The sequence below is a fragment of the Mytilus californianus genome, unplaced genomic scaffold (assembly GCF_021869535.1).
Source record: "Mytilus californianus isolate M0D057914Y unplaced genomic scaffold, xbMytCali1.0.p SCAF_2, whole genome shotgun sequence".
Taxonomy (NCBI): domain Eukaryota; kingdom Metazoa; phylum Mollusca; class Bivalvia; order Mytilida; family Mytilidae; genus Mytilus; species Mytilus californianus.
Genome location: NW_026262668.1, coordinates 96,259,671 through 96,281,747, shown reverse-complemented (window position 1 = coordinate 96,281,747; position 22,077 = coordinate 96,259,671). Strand labels below are relative to the sequence as shown.

Here is a 22,077-nt window from a genome sequence, read left to right as displayed (position 1 = left end):
CTCACCGAAGGCAAACTCAATATTTTTACGGAGTGAACCAACTTAACGGAATTGTTGCTTCAACAATCGCAACATAAAGATCACTGATCGTCTGTGACTGACAGATATTCCATAACGGTCAACCAAATCATCATATCGTCAATAAAACAAAGGATCACTCCAACTTTACTAATATGAACTCTTGGTTCAGTAATTTCTTGTAAGCAGCAACCCTCTAACAAGTAATCTATGATGGAAAATGCCAGCTCTGGAATATCGACTCATCTGTGAGATAAATACTCCATATTCTGTCCCTGCTGGGATGTTGCTATATATCATACTGGAGTGAACTATCCAACCTAATCCTGTAATTTGATTGGTTGCCTTAGTGTAAACATAATATTTTTATAAATTTGATTAATGTTGAATAATAAACACAATTTGGAGAAATAGATTGTAAATACAATTGAATAATTTTTCGATTTCGGAAACCAGCTGTTAACTTATAATAATCCGTTTCCTAATACAAGTAAGAACATTTCATACATGTAATACTCAAGAAGTAGAATGTATAAAAATTAGATAGCGCTACACTAAATGGAAAACACACAAACCATATAATAATGTTGTGAACACAAGAAGAAGAAAAAAATCAGATATATCAGAAATACAGTAGTGAAGTGCATGTTCCTGAACGGACTCAATTATTTTGATGCACTGTAGACATGTAGAACAAGATGTTTATAATCATATGATAAATCTTTTGCTACTGAGTATGAATTTTTGAACTGCCAGGAATATTTCGATGTTTTATATATTTGTAGCTGAGTTCCGTCGATCCGCATAGAAAAATTTCATCTGACAAAAAATGTTTGATTCTAATGGTATTGGTTACCTTGACATGGTATATGAGGGGTACATGCGCCCATATACCATGTGACCCAAAACTTAGATCAAAATGGTAATTAATGCTGAAATTAAGAGACTCAAGTATAATATAATTGTTATTCGGGCTTCATATGGTCTTTATATCCCCTTCGACTGACGGCTCAGGAGATACAAAAGACTGCCAGGGAATATGAGCCCATATCCCCTGTGAAGAGCATAGAATAGTAAGCAAAAGTTCATAATTGGTAAGCTAAGATATTCTCTTTTATTTTAAAGTTGACTTCTCAACTGATCATCATTGTCAATTTCAAAATGCAAGTGAAGAGACAGCCTTAACTATACGCATCCTTCTAGTTCGATTGGATAGATGCGTTCAACAAAGTCACAAAATAAATAGATTAGTAAAATAGAGATTTTTGTATTTGATCTAAATGTATGCCATGGCAATGTAATGCTAATAGTCCTCATCTTTTCAACCACTAAAGCGATCATACAATGTAGAATTCAAGTTTTTCTTTTTCTTTATGATAATTTAAGTGATAGATGCACGTACTGAATTTTATTTTTCATGAATAAAATATTCAGTTTTTATCCATAAATAATCACACACACACACATCCATATATATATATATATATGATATCTTATTAAGTTCGTTATGGCAGTATAAACCCTACGTGATTATTTACAGTGTCTTAAAAAGTGTATTCAACCACGCTATATTTTATGATTTTATTACTTTATTCTATTTAACAACAAAACATTTAAAGTCGTGATAATAATGATCAAAATACATGTCCTATCGGGTATTAAAGGGATGGTCAAACAACTTTTACCATACATGTAAAAATGATCGACCTATATTTCTAGTTACAAAACACATGAACAATGATTTGACAGTTTCGCCTGTGAATCGTTGCTGCAAATAACAGGAAGATTACGTAATTAGATATCTGTGTGTGACATTCAATTAACCGACTTCGCTGACAGTGAGAAAGATGGCAAACTATCTAGCGTTCGTGTTTTATTGTCAAGCTTTCGGAATATTTACTGTGTTATGCTCTGTTAAACCAAATATTGTTTACGAATGGGAGACCGTTGATTTAGTGTGGCCCAATTCTTCAGTTAAAGATGAGTATATACAAAGCAAGAAATTTATTCCTGAGAACAATGCAATAAATGGAATAAAAATTTACAAGAATGACATCTATTTGACAATTCCAAAGCTTAAAGACGGTGTACCTTTTTCGTTGGTAAAAGTTAAGAATGAAACATCTAAGAATCCGCTACTTATTCCATATCCTAATTGGGATATACATCTTGAAGGGGATTGCTCAAATCTGAGATTAATTCAAAGTATGGAGATTGATCCTTATACAGGATATATGTGGATTATAGATACAAGCTTTGTTCCGCGTGCCAATATTAACATTGCTAATCAGTGCCGCAGTAAAATCATTATCTGGGACCTGGAAAATGACGTCGAAATCCATCGACATACATTTCCTTCTTCTGTCACCGGGCCAGGTATGTTTTATTTGAATGACATCGTTCTGGACTTTCATAGTAATAAAACAGCAAGATGGGCATACATATCAGACACCTTAGGGCATAGATTAATTGTTTACGACAGGGAACTTGACATTTCATATGCATTTAGTCATCCATCAATGAAGCCAGTACCTGAATATGCCTCTATAACAATAGGTAACGTCACAAACTTGTATACCCCTCTTGGAATAAATGGCATTGCAATGTCATCTGATCTTAAAAACGTTTATTATTGTCCTCTAGCTGGAGTCGGTTTATACAGGATCCCAACAGCTGTGTTGCGCAGAAGCACATCTTCGAATTCTGATTTTGAAAGGGAGGTAGTTCATGTGGGAAACAAAATGGCTCAGAGTGATGGAATATACTATGGTCAGAAACATAATCTGTATTATTCCACATTAGGACCAAGAAGTGTGTATCAGTGGTCGATGAAACCAATATCAGACAACGTCAAACCTGGAAGACAGACAGAGATTGCTAATGACTATAGGATCGAGTGGATAGATTCCTTTGCTTTTGGTGAAAGTGGGTATTTATGGTTTGTTTCTAACAACTTAAATACGCACTTTTCAAACGAAACAGTCAAGGGCTCGTCGAACTTTTTTATTTGGAAACTCTATGTCGACGACAGCAGCTACTTAAAATTTTCCGATGATACTAGCTCAGCTCCATCACATTCTCCTGACGTTTTTGTGTGTATGTTTATATTTTTGTGTTCCTTTACCTTTTGGTAACGTGTTGATTACAAGCCAAATCTTTATTGCACAATATTTCTAAATATAATCAGTCCAGTAAACCTAGTATAAGATGTTGCATTTATTTTATTTCCACCGTCCGTCGTTTAGTACTTCTATTAAACCAACAACAACAAATCATATGCACGAGAATGGTAAAGAAAACAAAACATAAGTGAGAAGTCAACACGATTTGTAAATTTTTGAAAGTGTCGATTTTCTATTATAAATGACTAGATTTCCGAATTTAAAATATTTAAAACAAGTGAAAAAGGAGATGTGTTTTTATTGCAAATGAGACAACTCTCTATCAAAGACCAAAGGACAAGGATATACACATGTATTGAAGAATAAAAACCTTGAGACGACAAAAAGTTGTATTTTGCTGTAAAACGATTTCACATAGAAAGGGAAAATCTTCAGATCGTCGTATATCTTTTAGGATCTTGCCCTCTACCTTGTTTTTATAAATGGTTTTAAGTCACATATAATCGAATTACCAGGTATGATTCCTGTGTCTAGTATTACATTAAACAGTTGAATATATATTTCAATGAAAACATATGACTTTGCTTTTGTATATTCATTTATAAATAAATCACCACAATAAGGCTTGTAATTTTTGCGTTTTTTTAGAACAAGCTACTTTTTTCCGATTTATCAACCATGATTGTCTGAATAATGGAAGTAAGTATTCTTGTGTGTCATCGTTATTCTATGGAGCAGAAATAAGCTGTTAACGAAATCAAATAGTTTTGAGATTTGGCTTCGGGCTGTTCATTTTCTGTTCCCACGTTTATATAGTTGATAATACTCTATTTTATATTTTCTTCTTCTTGAGACATTTCCTTCGGGATTTAAATAAATCTTTTTTACATTGATTTTCAGCTCATGTAGATTTTTAGTTTTATTTAAATGCTATTTTCTTTTTTGATATCGATAATATTTTCACAAACCTCTGCATATAGAAATAAGTAGATGTGGTATGAGTGCCAATGAGACAACTCTCCATCCAAGTCACAATGTGTAGAAAGTAAACAATTTTAGGTCAAAGTACGGCCTTCAACACGGAGCCTTGGCTTACACAGAACAGCAAGCTATAAAGGGCCCCAAAATGACTAGTGTAAAACAATTCAAACAGGAAAAACAACGGTCTAATCTATATAAAAAACGAGAAACGAGAAACACTTAAGAACCACATCAACAAACGACAACAACTGAAACAGGTTCCTGACTGCAGTCTATATTATACCGTTCTTTACTGTTAAAGGCCTTTTTACTTTTATTGTTCCTCGTTATATGATAAATGATAGATGAGTCCTGTGGCAAGTATGTCATGCATATTGCAGACGAAACCAAATCAACAACACATCCAATAGATAGGTTCTGAATAGTGGGTCGACAGCTGGGATAAACTGTTTCACGTTATCACTAAAGGCCTTCTAAAATGATGATATATTTTATACCTATTAATGTATTTTTTGTAAATTTTATTTTTGTATAATGCTATTTTTTCAATATCTTGTGTTGTCTCTCCCGGTAAAGGTCTCACTTATCCTTATTCCCGGGAAACCCTGTTTTCATTTCAAACGTTCACATTTGGTCAAGTCTAAGGGTAAGAGAATTAAGATGTACAAATGGTATTTGTTGGTCTAAGGGTAAGACAAAAGACATCTAACAATTCGTTATCGGACAAGGTCTAATCATTAGACATGACTTAGAGTAAATCCATTGGTGACACATGTGAGATAGGAACTGATGACCCTTCCGGAGCCTGAGTTCATTCCAGGTTTTTGGTGCGCTTCGTGTTGCTCAATCTTTGGTTTTCTGTGTGTTGTTCTATTATTGTCTTTTCGAAGTGTTTATTTTTGACCTGGGCGTTGTCTGTTTTTGTTGAACTCCACTCATTGTAATCTTTTATCTATTTTTGAAGACAAATAAATAACCCAGTTTGTTTATAAAGTAAATCATATACGATTTATGAAGTTCAGAATTTGTGATGGAAATGAACTCTTTTAAATGTTCATCTATGTTGTCTTTTATTACGTATTTATATTAAAAAACACTGCTTTATTTTTGACCGCTTTTGGAGATTGTTATATGTACGTTGAGATTTTGGAAACAAACTGTTTCTCGTTTATCTCTTAAAAATAAGATTAATTCAGTTGGCGAGTGGACAGCGGAAGAAAGGCTACAAAAACATTAAAAAAAATCTTTATAAATTCCATGAACTATAATCACAAAAATTAACTGTACTTACATTTGTACAAGTAAGTTTTCAAAACCCCGATCAGCAACTTTTCTACCATTTAATAATAAAAAAAAAGTTGTTATTTCAAATTCAAGTGTATTTACCGTAGTTATTTTCCTTTACTGACAGTGCTACGTTTTAAAGGAATGTCAATCCTATTACGTGTCTTGAACATCATTTGATGTTAATTATACATAATTCCCGGCGAAAATCCTGTTCCATGGAAACGATTCTGTGTCATCTTATTTGATTAATCAAAGACACAGAAAAATGCAATTTGTTATATATTCATTTTCTATTTCACTGTATGAGTCAATGATTCTTGGAATAAATACATAAATGCAGACAATATTTTAAACAAAAGAAAGTATTTGCAATCAGAAAAGAAAACGATTACTATGCTGACAAATTATGTTCATTCTACTATTCTGGATTTTGCATTTTATTTCTTCTTTTGGTGTGAATTCAAAGCTGAAATATCCATCACATACGCCAGTTTTTTTGTTTCATATAATATGGAAATAAGGAAATGTGGTACACGAGACAGCTTCTTCCTTTTCTTTTCTTTTTTCTATTTATTTATAGTTTGTATAATATCCAATTAATGTGTTCGTTTTACATGGACGCTGATAATATTATTACATATAATTTATACTCACATTGTATTATGGAGAAGACTTCAAAAGTATGATTTACTTGTGTCTCATCCATTTTGCTTAGATTTAGCAAATACAATATGTTTAAACTAATGAGACAACTGTCCACCAGTGACAAAAAGTCGAGGATAAAAAACAATAATAAGTCGCCGCACACCTTACGACTTTCAACAACTATCAAAACTTATACCATGTAAAAATTTAAAACTATAAAAGGCCCTGGCGTGGCAAAATATACCATATTATATCATTGTTTTGCACTATTACTTCTACATCCGTTTTCATACAAATTTCGGGAATATTCCCAGGGCTGTTCTATAAATGAGTGTTGTGAGGTTATGTTTCCAGAGTTGAGAATGGTTCTGTTACAGTTAGTTTTATATGGCGGTATTGTTGTACTGGTCTGGTTATCGCCGTAAGCTCATGTCAATAGAACGTTTCAATGAATAAGTATTCTCTCATCGTAGATTGAGATTTTCGTTATCTTTGGTAATAGGGGGTTCATATTTAGTCCCTTTTATGAAAAGTCTCGTACAAGAGTTACCTTCTGGTTTATCGTTTAAGCTATCCTAATGTACGGTGAATTTGTTGCAATATACGGCACACCAAAGACAATATCCGTGTACAAGATTACACAGGGATGTATTATTGTCATCGAAATTTTGAATTTATTGATATGCAATATAAAGTGAATTGCATAATTCGTTGTTTGCTTTGTAGACCATTCAAGTGTGTGTAGGGTCTGTAAAATATTAAATAGTTGCTATTTCTAGCAAGGAAAATAAAATCATTAGAGATACAAAATCAAAGGACAGGTCATTCAAGGTCCATAATGACTTTTTTTCCCTTCAAAATTATATTCGTCATATTTACTCAGGTGCATTAAATTTAAAAAAAATGCTGATCAGTTTACACGCTCTAACGCTTCCCAAGAAAACAAGATAAACTCTATAGTGTAAATCATTTTTTGTAGTTGATTTTGAATAGATTTTCAAATGAAACGCCATAAAATGTCCAAGGTGACTATAATTTATTAAACTATTTTTGGATTAAGCCTCAACTTCTAGCAACTTTCTTCACTGAATGAAATACGTTTAAAATAGTTTATTACTCCAATTTTAGATTTCAACAAACCTTTGTCATATAATTTCTACACCTCCATGAAGGCTAAGTAAGCAATATCTAGGAAAGTCGCATTGTTAATAAAACAGCAGGGCTCAATATAAAAAGATAGTAGTCATCCTGTTGGTAACTTGCCATAGAACTTTTATTGTCTATTTTACTTATACAACAAATGGTAAAAGGGAAGTTGCGTGCTCGCGTTAAACTGGTTTAACCAAACCACATTTTGTGATTGTACTTATTCAGGCTATCTTTGAAAATTCTGTTGAACGATCAAGGCTTTTTTGCCGATATTGAACACCAGGAAAAAGTTTGAGAAATTAGATAAAATTTTCTCATCTGAAACTACTAGAACATTTTTAACAATATTACACTTTTTCATATCTACTAACAGCTACATTTTGCCTAAAGGTTTAACATTTCACATTTGATTCTCTATTTAATGGCTTGTGTCACAATATTGGCCCATACTTTATATACAAAGCACATTAGTCAGAGAAACAACACAGCGAAAAGTTAATCATAGGATACATGCCTAACGGTCAGCGACAAATATTACATAAATATATATTCTACTTCTTATGAACCATGTAGGAATGAAAGAAAAACTGGTCGGCTCAGATTCAGAATCATGAGTTTGGGTAAAGGTAAGATGGTATGTCTTTCTGTGGATTTCTATCGTGTGAATTAGCATTTTCAAAACCCGGCTCAGTGTCTAGTACAAAACAGGGTATATTCATACTACACTGACAAGTCATCGTGCTAAATATGCATGTTATAATTGAGTGTGAAGTGTATTTCTAACAGAAGAAATATTTAACTAGATATCTGTCATTGTATCGGACTGATATGACATATCATTGGCTTTGAAAATTGAGTAAAAGAAGAGTGTGTCAAGCAAATAAGATATCAACATCTTTGTAATGTCTGATTTCGTTTTACTATAGTATTGTAGTTTTCATTGTTTTTGCTTACATGTGTCCGTTTTTCTTTATAATTACACCTTATATAAGAATGCCGGATTTTGATTGGTTGATAGTCAGTGTACTTTTTGCATATTCTAACCCTTTTTCCTCGTTTCAAACGATTTTGCCTGTTTTTTCACCACAGCCGATGAATATTCCTCAAATTCCCCTCTCAGTCGGAAAGCAAGCCCTTAGAAACGACCGTTGTTGCTACTTTCTTAAGACAACAATGGGACTGATATTAAAACCCGCCATTCTGAAATTGCGTTAATTTCGCGGAAAAAATAATTTGGCGCCAATTTGGAATTTTTTCTTTTTTCTGTTTCTTACTTGCCATTAGAGTCAGAAATAGATTTCTTTCGATTTTTCAAGCATGGTTCTTATTATCAAAGGAAATAATACTTAAACATGTTATAAATTGTCCGTCTTTTGAAAATAACGTAATGCCTTTGATCGTCGTTTAAGAATTATGCGAAATTGTCTGTTATTTTTTTTTTAATTTTTTTTCCCAGATAAACAAAGAATATACAAACTATATAAAAAATTAATGATAAGTATCTCAAAGTTAAAACAAAAATCAAGTCTAACGTTCTATCACCCCTTAGGAAACCCCGTTCGAACTAAATTCCAAACGAAAGACATTTTTTGACATTGTAGTTTTTTTATCTTACACATCGATGTCAACTTGCATCTTTACACAATGTACACACATTTAGTGTGTTTGTTTGAAAAAGCAATGGCGAGCTGTGAATATTTGACTGGATTAATTATTCTCTACAAGTCAGTGAATTGTTTGACTTAACTAAAACAAGGTAAGGAAATCGTATACTGTCTTTACACAACCTTAACCAAAACTCATTCATCGTTTATAATATTGATGAAGTAATCCTGCAAAAGCCAAAACTGCCAAAGGTAAATGAAAAAGTCTAAATATGAACTTAAAACAATCTCTTTCAGACTAGCATTTTAATCACTCTTATTCAAAGCATGTTCATACTGACTTATGACTTGTGATCTAAAACATAATATTGTTGACTTAGCACTCAGAATCTGCTCTGAAATACTTTTATATAAATATAAAAATGCATAATTGTTAAAAAAAAAAAATAGAAGAAGAAAAATATTAGACCCAGTCTTTTTTGTTCTTATCTATTTTCAAGTTCATGATTAGAACCATTTATTTATTGGTTTAGTGTTTTTTTTTATAATTTGAGTCCATTCATTAGAATCTGCATGGAATCAGTGAGACAAAATTTATTGTTATATTTAGTTTGTTCATACAAGAATTGCAAACTAATTTCCTTTTATTTCAAATAATGAAGAATTTACATACAGAATACTTTCATTATGGTCTCGTTTAAGTTTAAATGAAAAAGGTAGGATCAGGTATCAGTAATGAAAAGGAGTTCCTGTATTTGATCATTTTAATCCTGTCTTGATCCATTATTCATGAATACTTTGGCTACCCCTTGTATGATTTAAGTAGAAATTTATTTCTGTGTTGAAATAATTTGGTTACAGCAGTATAAATACTTACCAAAATATAAATATTAAATTAACTCTTGGAATAATAATATTATGGCACATACTGACATAGGGCCTATTTGAGTATTTCACTGAGACTGAGTTCTGAAAAGTGATAAAATGTGTTTCGCTAATTTTTTTGCACATGTCTTTAGTATCAAAATATATTCAATAAAATTATTTTAATAATATCCTCATGTAAATAACAGCATATGGTGCTTAATATAATAATAGTTTGATCATGAGAGTGTCAAACAAAGGGACGTAACTCGTAAATTACTATCGGCCCCGCTTCGTCAGAAATATCGACAGATCGAAGTGGCACATTTGCGTATTACAGCGTATTAAGTGGCACAAATTTGACATATCATAGTCAAAGTTATGTTACATAACATAATTTAAATTCAGCATAGCTTCCCGAGAAGTTAAGAAAGAAAATTACGATTTTAATTTCCAGTGACCGATTTTTTTGGTCAACACCTAGACTTTGAAGACACATTTTGAGAGAAAAAAATAGTTTAATCCATAATTGAGTGGATCAATATATTTCTTATATACTCAAGAATGTTCACTTAAAAGCAAATTAGTTTTAATTCATGCAAAAAACTACAAATTCCAAAAAACGGGCTTCACTTTTTTTGGTAAAAAAATGCCCATATATGGTAATCACATGACTTCCATTGTTGCTTTAAGAAATGGGGTCAAACCGGGTTCAGCTTTCCGACTGTCTGTGCCGTGGTATTTGCTATTTTGGATATTGCTTTTTTACCCTCGCGAGCTTCTTCCCGCCAAAATTATTCGGAACCTTTATCACCTTATCCCGATTATTATTATACCTTACATATATTTCAAACAATTCTATTGGGTTTTAAAACGTTATCGCGTGACATGGAATAATTCAGTTAATTTTCATTCAATTGCAAGGAAGAACGAATAACCCTAAAAACTTACACCAGCGTTGAATAACCCTATTATTCACCGGCGAATAACCTTTTTAGTTTGTTGATTTGTACTCATGAAAATGACGTCACAGACGTAAATAAACAAAATGGCACGTTCAAGTTACAGGAAGCCCATTGATCGAGAGAAGAGGAAATAAGGCTTTTGACGTGCATCTTGTGCCGATGATATCTCTAATAACGGTCCTTTTCAGGGCCATCAATATTTTACAAAAAGAATCTACCTTTGTTGTACATACGAGAATTCTAAGACACATATTTGAAAATTGAGTAAAAGAAGAGTGTGTCAAGCAAGCTGCGCCCTCAGTGAAATAACCTTCTCGTGTTGACAATTTGGGATATTCACCTTTTCAACGGGCCATAACTGTATATTGTAAGGCAACATGATTAAGCAATATTGATTGATAGAGGTAATCCGAAAAACTGTATACAAAATTGTCAGACAACACGACTGCACGGCACCAATCTCGTGATCGTATATTGAAGAATGCGTTGTGTTTATAAAGTGGAAAAAGACGTCTATACAAACGAACGATTTAATGATGGAAAGACAATGACGTTTACTGAACAGATATATCATGTTATGGAGGGGTATTTGCGAAAAATACCAGTCAAGGGACTGTAAAAAAATTCGGTCCCAAGACTGGTATTTTTCGCAAATACCCCTCCATAACATAATATATCTGTTTAATTACACCGAATAGATTTGGATTGAAACTTATTCCTTAACATGTTTATGCATAATTTTGAGGATAAGAGGATATTATCATAGAACCGCGGGAATTATACATGTACTAATACGCGTTAGCTCGCTTTTTTATGTAACATATCCGAAAAATTTTGGCGGGAAAATGCTCAAGAGGGTAAAAAATGAATATCCAAAATGGCAAATACCATGGTATTTGAGGCAAATTCACCGGCAGTAGTGAAAAACAGGCAAATTCGTTTGAAATGAGGAAAAAATATTAGAATATGCGAAAAATACACTGGCTATCAACCAATCGAAATCTGGCTTTCTTATATAAGGTGTAATTAACATAGATACCATGACGTTGCATAAAGACAGCGCTAACGCGTATAAGTACATGTATAATTCCCGCGGTACTATGATAGTCTCTACTTATCCTCAAAATTATGCATAAACATGTTTATGGATAACAGCTTACTAGTAAAAAAAAAAGATTTCCCTTCACCTGTACAGAGAGTTTCAATCAAAATCTATTTTGTGTAATTAAACAGATATATCATGTTATGGAGGGGTATTTGCGAAAAATACCAGTCTTGGGACCAAATTTCACAGTCCCTTGACTGGTATTTTTCGCAAATACCCCTCCATAACATGATATATATGTTCATTGTTTTAACTTATTGCAGATATGTGGTGTTTCGTTTGCTTTTTTCCACATTGATTAAGTATACTATTATCTGATATTATACTAATTTTCAATTCTGTAATTTTTAAGTATATATATACACTAAGTACATACAATATAGTTTACAAAATGCCACCATTAAACTGTAACAGGTTATCTAAACATAATCTAAGTAATCAACTGATCACAATTTTTAATAAACTTTAAGGTGGGTGAAAATAAGAAAATTGTAATTATACACGAAAAACATATGAGCTTAAACTATTCAACACCGAATTTATAAAGGCTGTTTCTGTATAGTTGAACTCAATGGTGGTAAAGGAGGCAAAGTTTTGGCTCTTCCTTTTGGTAAACTTATATCAAATATGTTTGTTTGCAATCTCTTATTTGCTTTTTCTAATGATGGACTTTCAGGAATTGAAAGAGCACTTATTGACAATTTCCTTTTGATAGTAGGCGACTTTTTAATCATCGGTGCTTTAGCAGCATTGTTTATAACATCAGGTTCTGAGATTGGTCCAACACACAAATTACGATGTCGTCGTTTCAGGAAATACACTATTGCTAAGATAGCAATAATGACTAGTAGAATAAAGCCGATAACTGACCCTACAATGATAGGGACCAGGTTCAGACTGCTACTTTCTTCTTCTGAAAATATAACAGTAATAACGTATTACAACATTACATCTTTTGAAAAAAAACTACGTTTCAAATACAAAATATTCAGCTTCAAATACAAAATATTCAGCTACAGGATAAAGGACATATTACAGTAAGATGGCATTTGATATTCTTCCACCAACCTAACTTTCTTCAAATATATTTACTTTGTAATTTGGTATATTTATTATTTTTTTAGTTTGCGTAAAATTGTACTTAAATTATTTGCACTATGATAAGGTAAATCTATCATATTTCACCTTGCCACATTATTATGTATTTGCATTTCCCAAGTCAAGAGCCTGTCATACAGTGGCTGTCGTTTGTTACTGTATATCATATTTGTTTTTCTTTGTTGTTTTATATATATAAATCAGACTGTTGCCGGTTTTTTCGTTTGAATTGTTTTACATTTTGTCATGTCGAGGTCTTTAATGGCTTTTGCTAATTGTTGAAGGCCGTACTATGACCTAAAGTTGCTAACATCTAAGTCTATTCGTCTCTGGTGTATAGTTGTCTCATTGGCAAATCATATCACATTTCCTTGCATTTGTGGTTAAACAAGTTGCTGAATACCTAAACCTTTTCATAAATAATGTTACCTGGGTCAGATGTATCGAATTGTAAATATACTGGTTCTGCACTTCTAACAGTGAAAGATTGGTTTCCGTACTCGGTATACATTTCTATACTATAGGATACACCCGATGATAAACCTGTTATAGTGAATGTTGTTTCGTTCGGACTTATCTCAAACTCTCTGGTAGAATTGTTAGGTTGTAACAAATATATGATATATCTGTTCGGTTCATAACAAGTTGGCGTGTTGATCCATTGTAATGTTACGGCTGTCTTTGTTTTATTTTGGAACGATACTGATGATGGACTTGAATCTGAAACGAAAATTAATAAAGACAAGGCTGTATATAAACCGAAACATTTGAAGAGCTATATGACCAAAAAGGACTTAAAAAAAATAGCCAAATCCAATTTTTAAGTGATACTAAAAAGGCTCAATAGGATTATAGCAATATGTCAATCATAATACAAAATTGTTGTTATAACAGCAACATCCATCAAATATGAACAGTTTTGACACGATGAGCTTCTGAAAAGCCTCTATAGGATTATGGTGTGTATGTACGTTACTACTTTTATATACACGGACTTTGATTTGTTTTTTTTTCTAATGCGATGAATATACTAGCTTTATGCTGGACACAATGGCTACAACAGGGTCTAGTGATAAAAAAAAGGTGGTATGTAAGTCTGAGACTACTCTACAAAAGAGCAAATAAAAACTAAAAACCAATGAAATAAAAAGCTTATTTTTTGCTTTCGAAATATATTTCATGTCAACCATACTTACATTCGTTAATTCCAACGATATCCTTAACATCAATCTAAAAAAAAAGATGCTATGTCATTAAAATGTACAACGGAAGCTTGACACGTGTGTACTGAAAGTTGTCTTACTTTAAACTTAGTTGGTCATAAAAAAGTGATTAAATATTACATGTTAAGTTCAACGCAAGTTAGATTGTGTTTGCCCCTGAAAAAATACTACATATACTAGACCAAACTAAAAATACTACATATACCAGACCAAACTAAATATGTAAGCACAGTTTCAATTATACATTTAAATAAATAGAAAACTAATGTTAAATTATAAAGAGAGGTAAAATTTTTTTACCTCGAAAACAGACGTCGTATTCAGACCGGCCGTGTTAGAGGATGCCACAATCAGAATATATTTGCCGTTATCTAATAGCTCTGATGACACTGCAAGAAGACAGCTGTTAACATCAAATTCTATTTTGCGCAAAAAACAAAGTCCCATTGGCACACAGTAACAATCCGGGATTGTATCACACTGCGCGTTGGTCTGTAAATAAATACATAAATTATATGGCACACAGTAACAATCCGGGATTGTATCACACTGCGCGTTGGTCTGTAAATAAATACATAAATTATAAACAATGTGATTAATAACAAATTCAAATAATTGAGTATTTAATGACAATTTGTGTTCTTCCAAAAGTGACCAGTGGATACAATAAAATGTATAAACCGTTATTATATTTAGGACCAACAAAAACATTTGTAAATACTGCCATATCCATAGTACTTTTTGCATTTAATTTAAAAGGCACGCATGTCTTAATCTCTTCCTAAGGTCTTTAATGAAGACAATAGCTGATTTCAAGAATTTTTTGAATAGTCGGGATTTAAACAATCAATATGCATTGCAAATGACGACACCAATTTGATTAAGAACGACAGATGGTGGCTTGGAACTAACACATAGATAATTTTATGTATTTAACTACATTATAAGCTCACGATCCTTCTTACATAATTCTTACATTATGTCCAAAACAGATACTTGTTTCTAATTAAAACTTCATTATATACTGGTGCGTAAAATGATGATAACATGTGCTTTCCGTTCTTGTTGGTATTATATAATCAGAACACAGTGGACATATGGGTTTTCTCATTGTGGAAGGCCGTACGGTGACCTATAGTTGTTAATGTCTGTGTCATTTGGTCTCTTGTGGAGACTTGTCTCATTGGCAATCATACCAAATCTTCTTATGTTTATATATATACTGATTGTAATTCTCTTCCAAATATTCAATAAATGAGAGAAAATTATAACATCCGAATCTTATTTATGGACATTATATTTACACATGGTTGTTATCAATGGATAAAGACAATGTCGCCTTAATTTACGGTTATTTTTGGAATGCTCCATTTGATAGTTTTACCATGTATACATTCTCTAATTACCTGAACAAGTTGTCCTTAATATTTACCTTAATTTCCACCCCTTCTTCGGTTTGATATTTTATATCATCAGAGTTTTCAAGCTTAAGTTGAATAGAGACATTTGTACAGCCACTGTGTAAATCTTCAGTGATAATTGTAAATCTGTAATAAATCAACGGCATTATGCATCCCTAATTATATGAATAGATCTTAAATTAATAATGGTAACATATTATAGGATCGCACACAAGACTAGTCTGTCTTTTATTATGATTTTAGCGCATACGATTTATTGTATTATTCTTTTTTATGGTCTGACGATTTAAAATAATTACTAGCCTCAAGCAAATACTGCCGATTTCAGCTATATTCTATGATGAGGCTTAGTGGCTTTTTTGAGCGCCAGTATTTAACCAACAGTTGTGGCTACCCGAGCTAGCTTCAAATAGGAGCGACCACATTTTAACCCGGTTTTCAAATATGTTGTTCACCACATTCGTAGTTGCACCATGCAGGTTTTTGTAGTCGGTTTTACATTTCCGACATATGGTCCATAATGTCATGACAGTGCAAAGTCAAGCTAGCTCGACCATGCAAATGATCAAACAGTATGTTGATGTTGTAAGGGTTTGTCTATCTAGTTTTTAAGTTTGGTGTTGATGAAGTTTGTTGAACAGTATTTTTGATGATTCCTGTTACCCTTATAATGTATGAAATAAAATTGAGAATGGAAATGGGGAATATGTCAAAGAGACAACAACCCGACCAAAAAGCAGACAACAGCCGAAGGCCACCAATGGGTCTTTAACGCAGCGAGAAAATCCCGTACCCGGAGGTGGTCCTCAGCTGGCCCCTAAATAGAATCGTGTACTAGTTCAGTGAAAATGGACGTCACACTAAACTCCAAAGCATATAAATGAACACAAATTAAAAAACATACAAGACTAACAAAGGCCAGAGGCTCCTGACTTGGGACAGGCGCAAAAATGCGGCGGGGTTAAACATGTTTTGTGAGATCTCAACCCTCCCCCTAAACCTCTAGCCAATGTAGAATAAAGAAACACATAGCAATACGCACAGTAAAACTCAGTTTAAAAGAAGTCCGAGTCCGATGTCAGAATAGGTAACAAAAGAAACTAAGCAAAATGACAATGATACATAAATGAACAAAGGACTACTAGCAGTTACTGACATGCCAGCTCCAGACATCAATTAAACTGATTGAAAGATTATGTCTACTTCATATGAAAATCAAGTACAATCATACCATCATAAAATATATGAGAAAAACATAACCCGTATCATGCCAACAACTGGTTTTAGAATAAATGTGTTTATTTCCGATGCAAAGACCCTATGAGTGAATCAATATTAATACCAAAATATGCAATCCTTAATGACTTGACAACAGTATCGTAACTATATCCTTTCCGAATAAGTCTGTTTAAAGGTTTGGTTATCTTTTGAGGTGAATGCCGACATTTTTGTGCTTTGTAATATTACCATAAAATATTGGATGTGAAATACCTGAACGTATAAGATGTCTGCATGTTGATTTATATTTACGAATGATGTCCTTGTACCGATGATAAAATTTAGTAAATGTTTTGACTAGTTTGTGATATCGAAAACCCTGGTGTAATAATTTTTCAGTAATACAGAGATTTATTTCGTTGAAATCAAATTCGTTGTTACATACACGAGCGAATCGAACAAGTTGAGATATATAAACACCATAAGATGACGACAAGGGAACGTCACCATCTAAAATTGGATAATTAACAATAGGAAATGAAAAATCATCTCTTTTATCATAAATTTTGGTATTAAGCTTCCCGTTAAAGATAAAGATATCAAGATCCAGGAAAGAGCAGTGTTCATTGTTAGTATTAGCTTTATTTAAAGTCAGTTCGGCAGGATAAATCTCTTTAGTGTACATACTGAAGTCGTCATTATTGAGAGCCAATATATCATCTAAATATCTAAAAGTGTTATTAAATTTTTGAATCAGATGTTGTTTCGATGGGTCTTTGCTGAATTTAGTCATAAATTGTAACTCATAACAATACAGATACAGGTCCGCAATAAGTGGTGCACAGTTAGTCCCCATGTGAATTCCGATAACCTGACGATATACGGAATCTCCATAGCGAACAAAATGTTATCTAGTAAAAATTCAAGGGCAGTTATAGTATCAAAGCAGGTCCAATTGACATAGTTCTTTTGTTTGTTGTTACTAAAAAATGACCTAAAAGAGTTTGAACATATATATATTCGCATTCCGACTTTTTAAATGCCCATTTAATCAGGTGTGTGAATTTTTTCTTAATAAGATTATGAGGCAACGTGGTATATAGGGTAGAAAAATCAAAACTTTGACCAGATTCGAAATCACCAATATAAGCATGCAATTTATCAAGTACTTCCAACGAATTTTTGACACTCCAAAAGTAATTAATTCCACTATTTTCGAAGGCCTTATTTGAACAATTTATTACCATGTTTTTGATTGTAACAAGTGTACTAGTAAGTAGAATAGATAGTTAAGTAGTGGAACAATGGCTTGAAGACGAAATAAATCTATATTTGTAAGGAGTTTTGTGCAGCTTCGGAAGCCAGTACATAGTTGGAACTTTCGTTATAGTTGGTTCTGCTTGTAAAGAGGTAGCTAAAAGTTTATGTTTGTTACAGATGTCATTTTCCAAAAATGGAGTCAGTTTGAATGTTGGTGAAATGGTGATTTCCTTTTGTAGAACATCAATGTAAAATTTACGTCAAACAATAATGATATTGTTAGCAGCCTTATCAGCCGGGACAAAAATATATTCCTTGGCGAGTTCTTTTAGCTTATGTTTGATACGGGAAATTGGGCTATTATGGTTGTTGTTAGGTGTAAAATGATCTTTAAAATGTTGAATACGTATATCAACTATGTTCATTACCGAATTAAAAAAAGAATCTAATGATTTCTTGTCAGCTTTTTCTCGTTTTATCCATTTAGGGCAGTAAGTACGGAGTGAGTCGTGGAGGATGTTACGACACTCATTCCAATTAATAATTGACGGGGGATGATGTTTAGGTCCTTTACTGAGGAATGATTTCAACTCTCGGTCACGAACGACGTTAAGGTCTCCTGTTATAACATGGGAACTGGGGCCATAAATGTATTCGGATTTACTGCAATTTCATGAGGTAGGTGTATTGTCACTGATATTAACATCTTTACACACTTCGCTGTAATTAAACACATATTTCCGGGTAGATTTTTTGTAAACATAACAAATAAGAGGGAGTTCAGTATTATCAAAATAGCCAGGAATTTGTTCTTTAACAGAATGATCATTAAAAATACCGGCAATATTTACAAAATCAAAACCTTTATTGACATATTTAATTTTCATAAAATGTTTTTTGTGATCTTCAGCGTGGTCAATTTTGGGAAACAATTTAGAATAACAATATGCAATTATAATTTGGACGATTTCATACTTAGGACTGCAATATGGAATTCTGTTGCATTCCTCCAAAATTTGATGTAATTTATTAACAGGCAAGAACAGTTTGGTTAATAGATAGTGTCTACCGTTGTTTTTTAAAATAGAAATTAGGTCCGAAATATTTGTATTGTTAGTACGAAATTTTCTCTGATTGCGATTTATTCTACGCCCATGAGAACAGTTTTTACATACTGTTTTAGAAACTATATCCAAAATGTTAACAGAATCTGGGGCTCTTTTCACAAAAAATCTTACGACTAAAATTGATCGTAAGTTATACTGAAATGTTCATGACTTAAGAGTGTTTTTACTCGTAAGATATTTTGTGAAAAGAGTCGCTGTTCTAGATATATTACCAATTCCCATGATATTGTCGTTAAGACCGAGAGGATAGACTGTCTGTAATTTTTTAATCCAATTTAATTCAATTATTTTTCGTGATCGTACACATTTTGAATGAGATTCCCCAGGCTGCTTATTAACTACTTCTAAAGGTTGAACTGTTAATTATTTAAAAGGATGACTGTGCTTCTTAAGGTGTTGATAAATGATACTTTTGAATTTATGGGGTCTTTTAAAACGATAAAGGTGTTCTTGCGTGCGTTTAGATAAATATCGTTCAGTTTCACCTACGTACTGAATACCGCATCCCGGTTTGTTTCATGTGAGTAGTAAATATATAATACGGTTAGTTTTTCAAGTGATATTAGTTCCAAAATTTAGGGAAAATGTGCGACCATTAAACGTAGACCTTACCGTATTGTTGGTGGAAAGACGTAGTATTTTTAGATAATCGATTTTGAAGATTAAGACGTGTAGATACCCTTTGAACGAGTTTAGTATTAATTAAAAGTATTTTTCCATTTCGAAGTTTCATGATTTGTTTTTTTGTTATAAAGTAATTCTTGCGTGATTAATAGAGATAATTTAAAATGAAAATGACCATTAAAAAAGTATGGTATGCTTTAAGCGCTTTTCTATGTTTACCTTCATTAGGAACGTTCAAACACGTATACATATCCTTGAGGAGCTACATTACCAATGGTGACCTTTCAATTCAATTATATCTAAGTGGTTTGAAAAAGGTTAAATCTAAATAATTTCTAAATTCATCAGCGGAAAATTTAAGAACAGTATATCATATATCTTGTTTGTACCAAAGCACTAAGAATGTGTCGTAAAAACGAACCTGGATAAAATTCATTTTCCAGTCCTTAACACAATTAGTTTAATGAAAATAAATAAAAAAATTGCTTCCATATTTTTCCTTGCTTTGGCTATTGACCCATGAAAGACACGGTCAATTACATTTGATTTTGTTTTCATGCGCTGAATCATATAATTTGAAAGTTTAACTGAAGATCAGACAATTAAGTATAATGTACATGATGGGTACATAATGACTTACGAAATTTATGCGTTTATGGTAATAAAACATATTTTATTGTTAATAAAAAGACAACAGTGAAATAACATACCTGCTTGTAAATTTATATTGTCCGTTTGCATTAAAGTTAGTACCAGTTAGATGATTAACTGGACCACTTCTATCAAAGTGAACCATAGTTGTATCAGATTTACTGTTGTTCATAATGTCAAAAGCTCGAATCCAAACCTGACGAGAATCTCCGTCTCCAATGGTATCTTGTGATATTTGAAACGTAGAGTTTTCAGCAAAAGGTACCACAGTAACCCATCCAGTAGATGGAAAGTCTGATTTCTGTTTAGTAACCTTCTCGTGTACAATTTCAAATCTGACAATTCCATGTACGTTTGATATAGAGCTTGTTGTTCTGTCTCCGTCTTTATCATCGTATCGAGGAAGTATGCGCTTATAGTTATTTCGCTTTATATTGTCACTTAGTCGGGGTTGATAGTTCAAAACTTTTGACAAAAAATGCTGTTGCTCGTGCAAGAAATTAGAAAAAAGCCCCTGCCACTGGATTTCTACACCAGTAGAAGCTTCAGAATTATAACTTGTTTGCCATGTGAAATTTGTCGAGGACGAAGCTGACGATACATAAAAACGACCTGTAGAATTTAATTCCACATCAGATACTTTATCATAAATGACAATCCTCCTCACATATTCAGAATTATTTGCCTTATCGTTTATTTCTAAAATACACGAATAAACTCCAGCTTCAGTTGGTTGATAATCCGGAAAAACTATATTATCCTCCATTATTTCGGATAAAAATAACGGTTCAGGATTTGAGGAATTTGTTATGAGAGGTTCACGTAGCCCATCTTCCGATTGTACGTATTCCATTTTCCATACTTCAAAAGTATACTTATAAACACCGGAAAGTGCATCCATCCAACCAGACCAAGATGGACGAAATTTTGTCTGTCAAAGAAAAAAAAAGAGCAGTGCATTAAGACATCTTGAAATAAAATTCAAAAATAATTTGTGTAACAATAATAATGTAAAGATAAAACAACAATTGAACTAAACTCTTTATTGAAATGTTATGACATTCATGTATATCACATTAAAGAACCAATCATATTTAATTATCAAACATGAAATACTAGTCCATCAAAATGCATAAGAATGAAGTGAATCATGTGTATACCGTTGTAACATCCGGAATAAGCTGCATTGATGTACGGCCACAAATGGTGTTTTGTGTGCAATGGACAGGTACATCAAAATCAAATCTGTACTCCAGATTCTGTGTGACATAGGAACCGATATAATATTCAATTCCTGCATCGGTACCATCACCTATGTTGATAAGATGCCTATTTCCTCCTGATTGGGCATTAAATGTTATAAGAAATCTAAAAAAAAAAAAAACAATATAAAAATTATTCAACATGAAATAGAAATTTCAAAACACGCTTTTTATTTCAATAAAAACATAAATTTTAATAACAAAGTGCGAATCCTACTAGCTAAACATTTATTGCTATCCAGGTTTTACAACTTATGATCCTACATCCTGTCCATACTTATATTTTGCATTGCCCAGGTGCATGCTTTTCTCAGACTGCTTATGGCGTCTTTATACAAAATCAGTTGGACGTTTTCTGATTGACATTTTAGAAAAACATGATGTATTTATTAGTAAAAAGGGCTTTGAACTAACTTTCAGTAACTGCTAGTACTCCTATACTGGCACTTTGTT

At 32.6% G+C, this 22,077-nt stretch overlaps 2 protein-coding genes across 3 annotated transcripts in view; one reads left to right on the top strand and one right to left on the bottom strand.

Annotated features, from left to right (window-relative positions):
• Positions 1-1,677: 1,677 nt before the first annotated feature.
• LOC127730480 (protein yellow-like) lies at positions 1,678-4,039 on the top strand. Its single transcript, XM_052238909.1, has one exon. The coding sequence runs from the start codon at positions 1,866-1,868 to the stop codon at positions 3,150-3,152; it is 1,287 nt and encodes a 428-aa protein (XP_052094869.1). The 5' UTR covers positions 1,678-1,865; the 3' UTR covers positions 3,153-4,039.
• An 8,021-nt stretch (positions 4,040-12,060) lies between these two features.
• Positions 12,061-22,077, bottom strand: part of LOC127730466 (uncharacterized) — a 97,297-nt gene continuing 87,280 nt past the window's right edge. Inside the window, exons 35-41 of one of the 2 annotated variants that reach the window (XM_052238888.1) lie at positions 21,523-21,730; positions 20,422-21,293; positions 15,494-15,608; positions 14,362-14,622; positions 14,035-14,068; positions 13,268-13,558; positions 12,061-12,653 (exon numbers count right to left, since the gene is read on the bottom strand). In XM_052238888.1, coding sequence (XP_052094848.1) covers positions 12,280-12,653; positions 13,268-13,558; positions 14,035-14,068; positions 14,362-14,622; positions 15,494-15,608; positions 20,422-21,293; positions 21,523-21,730 — 2,155 coding nt within the window. In that variant the 3' untranslated portion in view covers positions 12,061-12,279. The remainder of the gene's footprint in view (positions 12,654-13,267; positions 13,559-14,034; positions 14,069-14,361; positions 14,623-15,493; positions 15,609-20,421; positions 21,294-21,522; positions 21,731-22,077) is intronic. The other variant, XM_052238889.1, reaches the window with a different exon arrangement.